Source organism: Castanea sativa, chromosome 4 (assembly GCF_040712315.1).
Source record: "Castanea sativa cultivar Marrone di Chiusa Pesio chromosome 4, ASM4071231v1".
Lineage (NCBI taxonomy): Eukaryota > Viridiplantae > Streptophyta > Magnoliopsida > Fagales > Fagaceae > Castanea > Castanea sativa.
Genome location: NC_134016.1, coordinates 1,025,737 through 1,037,839, shown reverse-complemented (window position 1 = coordinate 1,037,839; position 12,103 = coordinate 1,025,737). Strand labels below are relative to the sequence as shown.

The following is a 12,103-nucleotide window of genomic DNA, read 5'->3' as shown; positions in this document are numbered from 1 at the left end:
GCTAGGAAGCTGACGAAATCAATAGAGGGTACAGTAGTGCATATTTCTTAAATTTCAGGGACTTATAGCTTTTATTTGAAACTTTATAAATCAAGAGTGCTAATAAACAAACTTTCAAACTAATGGCCTATTTCTATATTTGTTATACTTTTTATATCAAATATTTATAGGATATTTTAGAGGGTGTTTGGTACATGTGTTTAAAAATATGTGTTTTGTTATTTGAAAACATGTGTAGAACTACGTATGGGTGAAAAAGTATATAAAAATGTGTATAATATGTGTTTAAAAAATGAAAATGTGTGTTTGACTGGGTGTACCAAACACCCCCTTATACGCCTAGGGGATGCATAGGCTTTGGATGGACTAATTTACTGAAGCGGCTTTGAAATGTCTCCTTTGAAGTTAAATTCTCTTCTTCTTCTTCTTCTTCTTCTTCTTCTTCTTCTTCTTTACCTTCCTTAATTAAATTGGCTTCATGATATAATTGAATATAATTCATGTGACTTCTTATTGAAAAATGGAAATGATAAAAATCTAGAATTCCAGTAAGTGCGGTCCAATTGAAAATAATACATTAAATACAACCTTATCTCTAATAACAATTTAATATACAAAGTACAAACAACCAAATAGGGGTTTAAAGTTTCAACATTATATTATGATTGCAAGGCCAGGCATGCTCCAAGAATGCCCAATCTGCAAGCACCGCCACAGGCTCAAGCAATCAACCTATCACTCAATGACCTATCTCGCTAACTTTCATATTATAAAAAATAAAAAGATGTATAATTTTCTGCCCTAAAGATGAAAGGAGAAGAATGTAGATTCCTTTTTTGTCCTTCATAGATATGGATTTTGTATAAATTTTTCCCCTCTACAAGCAACTTGTGGGCTGGACAAAACCAGTAGAAGTTCCAACTGCATGGCTACATGAAGCTTGGGCTACTTGATTCTTGTAAGTGAGCTTTACATTCTCCAATCTTATTCTGGAGCATGGGTTCCCTGGACTACAATCAAATTTCACAGCAACCTCTGTTGCTGATGTTCCATGGATATCTTGGTATGTCACATCACTAATTTTTACCCCAGAAAACTATTAAAATGAAAAAAAAAAAAAAAAAAGTATATGTCAGTTTTTCACTTGATAGTAATATCATCGTATGCAAGTTCCAACTAAAAAAGAAAAAAAATATATTGAACAACTTATGAAGCAAAGTAATGGGACTAAATATATAGTGGGCATGCGTAGTTAAAGAATCTATGTTGTGTGATTTCCTTGAATATGTTAAAGGCTTTTCAAAAGTCACCATATCTTGATTTAAACCATATCTGCATGCAAACCTTAATTCAACAACTATCTTACCTGACCAGGGCAACCCTTGTTGCTGGGGCAGTAATTTTGGTCAATTACAATAGGATTTTGGACATTCATCATAACGGCATGTTGGAATAGAATGTTCCTTGCAAATCCATTGCTAGGCCTTCCCCATGACTTAATCCTCAATCCATTTTGAGTTCCAGTAAAAGTAACTGTTTTAACTGTCACATTTTTTACACCAGCCTCTTGCAAGTCCTTGCCTAGACTCCCAATGCTAAATCAATTAATTACACAAATGAGACCAATTTAAAATCAACCTATAATATAGTTGTTCCAATCATGTAATATTTTAAAAAAGATTAAAAAAAATTTATATACCTGATTCCATGCCCAGGTCCACATGCAACATTCTCAATCCACAAGTTAGTGGTACCAGGACCAATTGAGATGCAATCATCACCTGTCCCAATCTTGGAGTCAAGAATTGTGACACTTGAAGATAATTGAACGTGAATTCCATCGGTGTTTGGGCTGTTTCCAGCAGCAGTGACTCTTACCCCTTGCATTTTCACGTTGTGGCAGCCATTGACAACAATGTGAAATAATTGGCTATTTAGGGAGGTTAATGCACGGACTACAATGTTGTTTGAGTTGGAAAATTGCAGTGACTGCTTGCATACGCACAAGAAAATATTCCAATTATTATTGTTTTAAAATTTGCAAATAAAGAATATATATATAATATTTCTCTAAATCAACGATAAATATAACTTTAACGCTAATATTCAATATAATATGTTGACCTTAGCGGGAAGGACTGTCAATTCAAGCAACAAAAGCCTAAGCAAGTTGTTTGACCTTTGACATTCTCATCAGTTTTTAAGCTTGTTTACTGATATCACAAGGCTCGAGATTTATTTAAACACTAATTAAATTGGCACAAAATTAAATATTCTACTCCATAACATGGTATTATTCCCAAGATAGTAGTCCTAGGGATTTCCTTAGAAGTTCGCTTGTCGTTGCATTAAAGTGAATGTAAGTTAGTATTTTAATTTGACATAAATCTCCTACAAAACCAAGAAGAGCAAAAACAGTTAAAAGTTTAAACCGAAAGGCAAACCAGTTTCCAGTTCCACCAATCACTCCCAGTATAATTACCTAGAAAGAAAGAGATTTTTTTAATCCAGCAACAAAAAGTTAAAACATTTCAAATTTTCTTTTCGTTTGCTCCGTCTATGTAAGAAAAATCAACAACACAAATACCAACCATTAAAACCGTTGTTCTTCTCCACAAATTCTATGTGAACACTTTTAACCAAATTGCATGGTACTTGACAGTTTCCAATGTGAAATTATTAGTGCATGTGCATTTATATAAACATAATTTTTTGTGGAAAACTTATGTTTTTCAAAAGCCAAGTGAGACTTAAAAAAAATTGTACATAAACAAATATAAGCTTAAAAGCTAAAAGAAAAAACTAAAGACAAAAGGCATTGTTAAAGTTTAAAACACCACTTAGTCAAATGAGCTACAACTTCACCAAGAAAAGGCAATTTAATCGTTTTCACATACCGAGGCTCCCGAAGGACAACTCTTGCCAGAGGCTTTGCAAGCCCACAAACCAGTGCCTTGACCATCAAGAACCCCACCAGATATGGTAACCCCATCGACATGTTCAAACACAAGCCACTTTCCTGTATTTCCAAGGACCCTATAGTCTGATGGGGCCACAAGTGTCCCAACGATGCGCATAATGATAGCATTGTTCTTGCATGGTCCACTGAAAACCACTTGCCTGAGATAGAACCTCCCTGCGGGCACATAAATAATGGCAGGCTTTACTGACGCACAAGCTTTTGTCCATGCACTAACAAAAGCCCGAGTTGAGTCCGTTTTCCCATCTGCTTTGGCTCCCAAACTCACCACATTGTATGTCATAGGAGTAGCTAGCACTATGGAAATGAACATTGAGAGAAGTGCTAGGACGAGAGAGCTTTTGGGGTATGCCATTTTGATTAATTTGGATGAGAAACTAATGCGTCTAGAGAGAAGAGAGAAGAGAGAAGAGAGAAGAAGAGGTTTTTCGAGTTTAATTTGTAACTTTGTGTGTGTGTGTATGTAAAAGAGAGAAGAAGAGGCTTTTGGAGTTTAGACTTTAGAAGTTGAGAGTTTTGGAGGTGATGAGGAAGTTGAAAAGGTTTGAGGGTATTTATAGGATTTTTTTTTTTAGAATATAATGTTAAACAAGTACGCAAAGCTGCGCCGAAATTTGGAATGAAAAATATTGTGGTTTTAAGTTAAAACTTTTGAAATCTCGTCTTAGTTCATTAAAGTACCCTTACGTAGGACATACTGGTACATTTCTTTCATTTATGGATTGGGTTTTGGATACTTCTAATATTTATAATAGCTCATAGCTGGGTATCTAATGTGTTTAAAGTTGACAAACTATCATTATCAATGCTTGTTTCATAATAGATTTATTTTCTAGATAATCAGCCTAAATTGGAAGCAAAAGTAGGTCATACTTTCGACCTTTAGTCGCTGCTCAATTAGATTTTCCTGATTGGATGCACTGATTAATCTCATCAATTTCTTTTTGCAGACTTTCTTGACTGGACTTCATTTGCTTCTCGGTGAAACAAGGTTGCAATATAACCGTTTTCAATATAGGGGAGAGGGGAGGAGTTAAAGTAAATTTGCATTAAAGAGATAAAGTATTGGAGGTTTTGCTACACAACCACGGTTCACCTTTTCTCTAATACATAACCTTTCACCTACTTTTCTAGGTCGGAGGCGTTTCAAAATTTGACATTTTGATATTGAACATAAGTTACATACCCTCTAATTGTAGTCCAACTTTCATGGGTTTCTTTATTTGGTTATTAATTATATATTATTGCAATACTTTTATATTGAAAAATGACTTTAATATTTTTGGGTGGATATTTAATTTTATATATATAAAAAGAGAAATCATATCTGTATTGAGAAGGTGTTGCCCATCGCTAGCAGTTGTAAGAATAAAGAAAACAAACAATAAGAGAGAATAAAAAAACATAGCATTGTCAAAATAATACATAAAACCTGGCAACAACAAAGGAGATATGGTACGTGATGAGGACCTATAGTTATGGAAAGGACAAATGAACGTACATGGACCTTGTTGCTTTGGACGTGAGATATGCTAGCTAAAGCTTTTTTATAATAATATATTGCAAAAGAAGGGAATGAAAGTAGTGACCATTAACGTGACAAAGCTAACAAAGCCATCACAGCCAACTTCCTTATTCTTTGCTTTAAGCACAAGATCAACACCTCCTCTAGCTCCAGCCCCAGCCCCTATCAATCATTCACTGTCCCATACTGTCATATACATCACCTTCTTTTAGTTTTTCATGGCCCCCATTTTTTATCTAAGCCGTTATTGGTTCATTTACCTAAACAACCTCATAATATATTTCGTGTAACATTTACGACCATAAGAGAGTTAGATTCCTTATATACTCCACCATAATTAAATGTTTCTATTTACTTTGGATTCTTCCAAATGTTTGTTTGTATATTTATGATACTGGATGAGTAGTGGGGACTATATGATTTACTTATTGTCCATTACGTAAATACCAAGAATAACTCATCCATCTTTTTTTTTTAATAGAACCCTATCCATCTTTGGATACATTTAAAAGAAAAGCTATTTGTGTGGTCCATTATATTTATCTTAAAAAAAAAAAAAAACCCAATTATACTGTACCACTACCACATATCAACTTTGTTCCATAAGATTCTCAATTTGAGCTCATCTTATCCTTTTTCCTTTTCCCTGTAATCTACAAGCAAATTTTTGGTATGCTATTACTGTAATTTGGAACACCCGGTTTTAGAGACGTGACATGTGGAGCAGAAAACGGAGAAGAAATGGGTGCTCTTTCTATGCCCCAAATTCATGGCCTCAAAGTCCTCTTTTTGATAGGCCATGGCTATCATTTGTGAATTTGATAGTGTTAATCAATCTGAGTAAGCCATGTGAACCAAAAATACATGCACAATATCCAATGTTGTCAACGATTTATTTAAGTTTCACGACATTTGCACTAAAGGTCTATGGATACACAAGTCAAAATTTAGGATATTATATAGTGAACAACATGTTCTGAATGATCCAATGGCCTTTTACAGTCATGTCAACTTATCAAGTTAAAGACTTTGATAATTAGACAATTTTTTTTTTCTAATGCGTACATAGTAAAATACTCCTAGAGTTCTTTTTTTTTTTTTTTGAAAGACCTCCTAGAGTATGTGAAATAGAAATACCCAAGCTACTAGCCATCACATTGCTATTTTCGCATAGTCTATTAACCGTGCTAACAAGGGAGCTTATTCTAATTATGGAAACTAAATTCCTCAATAATAATATAATAAATTATCAAAAAATAATTTCATGGTATAAAATCCAAACATCACCAAATTTTATAGGTGTAATTTGCAATTTACCCTATAATAGATTATAAAATAAAAAATAAAACCTAATAGAGAAAATGCAATTATTATAATTATGGAAAATAAATTATTTAATAATAATATAATAGATTATCAAAAAATAACATAATAGAATAAATGGAATTATGATAATATGTACACTAAATTACTTAATGAACTCCCAAGTCCCAACATATTAAAAAAAAACAAAAAAACAGTTTACTTAATGAGGAGTCAAAATAGTCTACAAATGTAAGAATTGTGTGAACAAAACATTTATTTTAGGACTTAATTTATTTAGTTTAATGAATAAGGGCTTTAACTATTATTGCAGTCTTCGTATAGTTCATGCATTTGATTAACGTGCTAAGTGCTAACGTTTAAAACGATTTTGGACACAATTTTCATATATACTATTAGCTGGGGTCAAAATTGGATCAATAATGGGAATGTTGTGGCACGCCGCAACATGTTCAATGATCAACACTTTCGTCAACCATTTGCTTGGAATGAAAATCAAAGGAATAAGTAGTACTCTAATTAATGACTGATGTACTAATCATGTGATAGAGTACCTTAGCCACTAATTTTTCTTAACCAAAAAAATAAAATACAATCCCATGTGAAGATCAAATGATGATAATGATGTGAGAATTTTTGCCTCAACGTTCATCAAGGAATATATATATATATATATATATATACATACACTATTTGTTATTCAAAGCTAGATACATTCCCTTCTTGCTACTTTGGATTAGATTGATCTCTCAAAATCATTTGTTCAAATTCTTAATTCAATGATTGCTTAATTGCTATCCTTGAAATATTAGTTAAAATAGGGCAATAGATTTCTTTAATTACTCTCTAATGCAATATTTACAAGCTCACTTGCTTGCACTTCCACAGGCCACATTATTACAATGGACCCTAAACTCCTAGTTATACCAGGCTTGGCCGATGAGCCTACACAAGGACAGTCTTTTTGCTAAAGAATAATATTTTTTTCTACAGAATATGTAATAAACCAATTAAGTTTTATGAGTTCAGTCTTCAATGCCAACAAAAGCACAACTCACTATTTTGGGCCTTGTCTCAGGGTTTCCCTGTTGCATGCAATGTTAGTTAGCAGAAGTATCTAATTAGCCATGTGATGTGCGTTGACATTCATGCACATCACATGGCTAAGAAAGAAAGCTTTATTCCAACATTAAAAAAATAAAAAATAAAAAAATCAATACAAAGTAGCCGCCGTAGAGATAACATCGACAAAACACTTGGGGCAGTAGCTTCAACAACAAAACCACAAACAAAGTTATTACAAGCCCATCTAGCTAACACAGAGCTGCCATGTTACATTCATGACTAACCCAACTAATTTCTAAGAAATACTCAGCAAGGCTGCAAATTTCTTCTACATAATTAAACAACTTCCAAGGAGTTCGAAATTTGGGTACCGTTAATTACTGCATCATCAGTGCATACATTGGAGTCACTTTCTATTCTTATATCTCGAATGTCAAAGCGGCTGGCCAAATTGATTGCCCAACGAATTCCTACAAGCCTATAGACTCCATATGGCTTGGCATATGATCTTCAAAATTCAACCATTAAGGATATGATACTATGTAAAAAATCATAAGGGAGATTCTTTTTTTAAAAAAAGTACAAAATCTTGTGAAGAAATAACTTAATTAATTTAATTAAAATGATACCCCTTCCAATTAGAAGAGCAAGATTGATTGTCTAAAAATTAGAATCTAAATAGTTAAAAAATTGTGAAATTTAATTGGAGGTAGAGCAAAGACAATATTCTTCTATTTTCATTTGCTCCGTCTAAGTAAGCAAATCACATTGGACACTTGACAGTGTCCAATGTGATTTATTGTGCATTTGGAAGTAGTTTGTTGCCGAAAGCTTATTTGAAAGTCTCTTAAAGTATAATAATATACATTAAAAATAAATAAAAATAAGACTTTAAAAAACTGTACTTAAGTAAATGAAATCATGATAATTGTGGAAAATAAGTTACTCAACCAACAATGAAACTATTGTACAAACGCAGGCATTGTGTGAACAAAATATTTATTTCAGGACTTTATTTATTTATTTTAATGGATAAGGGCTTTAGCTATTGTTGCAACCTAACTAGTTCATGCATTTGATTAATTTGCTATCGTTAAAAAGGATTTTAGACACTAATAATCTCATTACTTTAGTTAGGTCAAAATAGGATCAATAATGGGAAAATTGTGCCACGCCGCAATTTCATGTATAATGATGAGCGCATTTATCAACCATTTGCTTGAAATGAAAATCAAAGGAAAAGGTATTTGACTAATGACTAATTATGTGATAAAGTACCTTAGCCACTAGTTTTTTTCTAACAAAGAAAGAAAAATACAATCCCATGTGAGAAGTGGTTATTTCTCAAAGTTCATCAAGGAATATATATAATATTTGTTATCCCGTAGCAGATGCTACTTTGGATTATATTAATGCCCTCAAATTCATTTGTTCAAATTCATAATGCAATGATTACTTAATTGCTATTCTTTAAATATTAGTTAAAATAGGGTAATAGATCTTGTTATTTTCACATGCTCAAGCAAGGACATGCTTGCACTTCCACAAGGACAGGCCACATTACTTTGGTCAATGGTCTTTTTCTTTTTCTTTTTTTCTTTTTTTGTGATCAGAATATACAATAAACCACCTAAGTTCAGTCTTCAATATATTGATAACACAAGCTACTCAGTGTTTTGGGCCTTGTTTCAGGGTTTCCCTGTTGCATGCAATTTTAGTTAGCTAGCCATGTTATGTGCGTTGACATTCATGTACACCTATAGACTCCATGGGGCTAGGCATACGATCTTCAAAATTCAACCATCTAGGATATGACACTGTGTACATTCTCATAAGGCTAAAATTGAAACTTTGAAAAATAAAAATAAAATAAAATTGTACACATTGTTGCAAATGTACTTACTTTACAATGATACATTTTCCACTTAGAAAAACAAAATAAGGAAGGTGAATATGATAAATTACCAATTGTTTCAAATTTTCAAGTAAAACTTAGGTACAGTACTTAAGTGTTATTTCTTAAGTTTCCTTTTAAAAATTCAGCTATGTGATTACTTAAGTAAAACTAAACTTTCATCTCTTGAGAAAAAAAAAACCACATAACTAAACTTTAAGAGAGAAATCTAATAAACAGCATTTGAGGAACTGTACATAAGTTTTATTCTTAAAAAATAATGCATAAAATTATTTAATTAATATCCTAGAAGGTGCACATGTCAATGTTTAAAAAAAAAAATTAACTATGCTATAGATTGCCAATAATCAAAGGCTTGAATAATTAAGAGGCCAACCTTTAACTTAAGAGTATAATGACTATAAAGAAATAAGCAGAAATGTGATCTCATGGCCATTATCGACCACTTATATAATTATTTTAGATTATCTGATCCATTTTCTATCTATGTTTCTATCATAAATTGATAAGCAAAAATGTGATCTATTGGCCATTACCCATGAAATAAAATTTCTACCTTTTAATAAATAAATTTTTTTTAATTTTAAAATCCTTCGTTAATTGTAAAGGAATAAAGAACTTGAGTTATAGTCGTTACCATTCAAACAAGAACTTGAAACTTGAATGCTGTGAGTTGAACGTTTAATACTTTAGTTACTCAACAGTGCCTATAAATGTACGTATTAGCCTTAAGTACGTACGTACCATCATTTCCCAGCACTCATCTAATTGGACATAAATTACTTGGAGTAGTAAGCAAACACAGTAGCTAGCCATTATGCTAATTAACTTAGCAAGAAAGCATAGAGAATACATGAGTTAGGTCCATATCCATGCCAAATTATGTACCGAAAGAATAGAATTTAGCTTAAGGGTCAATACAAAGACATGAGAATGCATCACACTTCAACTGAAGCAACTGTGAGGACTTTTCTTTTAATTAGGGACCAAAACTAACTTCACCACATGGGGGATTTCTTCTTGAACAGTCAATATGGAAAGGGTAAATGATCGACTGACTAAGGAAGTAACTTTCTAAGACTGCTTAGGATATTTTTGTAAACAAATTGAATAATTTAATAGTTATAATGAAGAATGGGGGCTTTGCATTGACCCATTGATATCTTTATAATAAATATCAAAAGATGTCAAAGCAAAAAGGAGAATATTTGAAGCTACACCGAACCTTTTCTCATATGTCCTTAATAATTTTCACAACAAATTTTAAGATTTATTTACTCCAAAAAAAAAATTTAAGATTTGGCCCAACTTAAATTTGATGGGCCATGGGTGTAATCTCTCATATATACAAAGTTAAGCTCGATCACAAGCAAAATGTGGCCAAGCAAGAAATGAACCCAATAACCAGCTTATTATGTCTTGACAAATATTTATAGTACCAAATATTATTAAAGTTTGTACGGTGTATTTAAGAGTTAGGTTATTTTAGATATATACAACTGTCAGTTTCTTTAAGACATTCTCTCGTCTTTCCATGTTTGTGTTAAAAATATTTAGTATTCTAAAAATAAATAAATAAATCGTTTAACCCATAAATTTCTTATGATCCAAACTATTGTTACCGTCAATTATATTGTTTTTACTCCTTCTTCGATGCTAGTAGGATGGCATTGGGGCAAGGCCGAAGGATGGGGTCTTCGTCCCCGCTTCACTTGGTTTTGTCTTGCCTCATCCTCGTCCTGCCCCACTTGGTTTTGTCTTGTCCCATCCTCGCCCCATCCTGTATGATGGGAAAAACTTTCCACCCTATCTCTGCCTTTTGTGGCCCCATGAAGCCCTATCTCACCCCGTAAAACTCTACTTTTTGTTAATTTGCCTTATAATTAGTACAATTTTTTTTAATGAAACTTATTTCATTAATAAAAAGAAATATACTTGAAATTACAACTAAATTTATCCCATCAAATTAAATCAATTTTAGAAAAAATTGAATAATATATCCAAACGTTTAACAAAACAATCACAACAACAAAAATCTCATAGTATAACACATAACAAAATAAAAGCAAAGAACCACATTAGGTAGAATAAAAAAAACTAATATTGATATATTTGTTTAAATAATAGGGTTTTAAGGTATGAAAAATTTGCAATTATAACCCTCAACAACGTGGGCGGGGCGAGGTGAGTCTAAAAAGTCTAAACCCATCCCCGCCCTGCCCCGTGGCACGGGGCTAAAATCTTGCCCCCATCCCCACCCACCATCTTTGCGAGGCGGGAAAAACCCGCGCGAGGTGAAGCAGGGAGGGGCAGGTTAAGCGGGGCAGGACAAAATTGTCATCCCTAGATGCTATCACATCTTTACTCATTGACACTAGTGGAATGTTTTTTATTTTTTATTTTTGACAATCAAACTACTTAAATCATTTTTTCCATTAAAAAAAAAACAAAAACAAAAACAAACAAACAAACATAATAATAATTCTATTTGGAAATATAAAATACCAAATAATTAATGTAGAAATTTGTTACCAACAACCAAGGACATGTCAAAGGCTTTGTAACTGAATTGGCATCTCCCTATGCACAAAGTGCTTGGAGGTCTAGGGATGAAAGGGATCGAGTTACGAGGTTAGCAGCATGTTGTAATTATCTCTAAAAAAAAACACAAAGACATGACTTTATTTAGTACATGTAGAAATAACTCTTCTATCTATGGCTCTTGTTACGAAAAAGATTAAAAAAAAAAAAAAAAAAAAAAACGCTTTCATATGCATTAATAATTCTTAAATGTTGCTTTTATATTTAACTCTGATTAATATTATGTATTATTTAAGATTTTATTATTTTGATGGAGTGTATTTCATATCACAAAGGAGTTTTTTTTTTTTTTTTAAATTAAACTAAACCTAATAAATGGGTAGGGTCAAGCAAGTTTTCGTTAAGTAAAAAAAAAGTATTTCAAAACTTATAATCCTCATGAAATAGTGGATTTATGTAAACTCAATTAATAAAATCTTTGATGGATAAATAAGATATTTGGAGTTTGATTCTCACCTACACCAAAAACCGATTAGTATCTTGATCTGATGATAAAAATCTATCATCAAGAGCAGACGTCATAGATTGAAACCCTCTAAAAAAAAATAACCCTCAAGAAATAATATTATTTCTTGAGAAACAAGGATTCCTCATGAAATAATATTATTTCTTGAGATCCTTTATTAATCTTGAAATTGGGTTTTGGGAAAACTCTCGAGCTGAATTACGAGAAGATTATTCTTAGTTGATTATC

At 32.3% G+C, this 12,103-nt stretch overlaps 1 protein-coding gene across 1 annotated transcript; it reads right to left on the bottom strand.

Moving 5' to 3' along the window:
• Window positions 1–620: 620 nt before the first annotated feature.
• Window positions 621–3,346, bottom strand: LOC142632264 (polygalacturonase-like). Its single transcript, XM_075806689.1, has 4 exons — window positions 2,898–3,346; window positions 1,700–1,989; window positions 1,367–1,595; window positions 621–1,096 (listed from the first exon to the last, which is right to left on the bottom strand). The coding sequence occupies exons 1-4, from the start codon at window positions 3,333–3,335 to the stop codon at window positions 878–880; spliced, it is 1,176 nt and encodes a 391-aa protein (XP_075662804.1). The 5' UTR covers window positions 3,336–3,346; the 3' UTR covers window positions 621–877.
• Between the last annotated feature and the right edge of the window lie 8,757 nt (window positions 3,347–12,103).

Excerpts from the sequence above, each read along its gene's own strand:
- LOC142632264 (XM_075806689.1), bottom strand. The coding sequence starts at position 3,335 with ATGGCATACCCCAAAAGCTCTCTCGTCCTAGCACTTCTCTCAATGTTC. Across the intron at positions 1,596-1,699 it reads GGACCTGGGCATGGAATCAG|CATTGGGAGTCTAGGCAAGG; the intron begins GTATATAAATTT and ends TAATTGATTTAG. Across the intron at positions 1,097-1,366 it reads ACAAGGGTTGCCCTGGTCAG|TTTTCTGGGGTAAAAATTAG; the intron begins GTAAGATAGTTG and ends TCATTTTAATAG.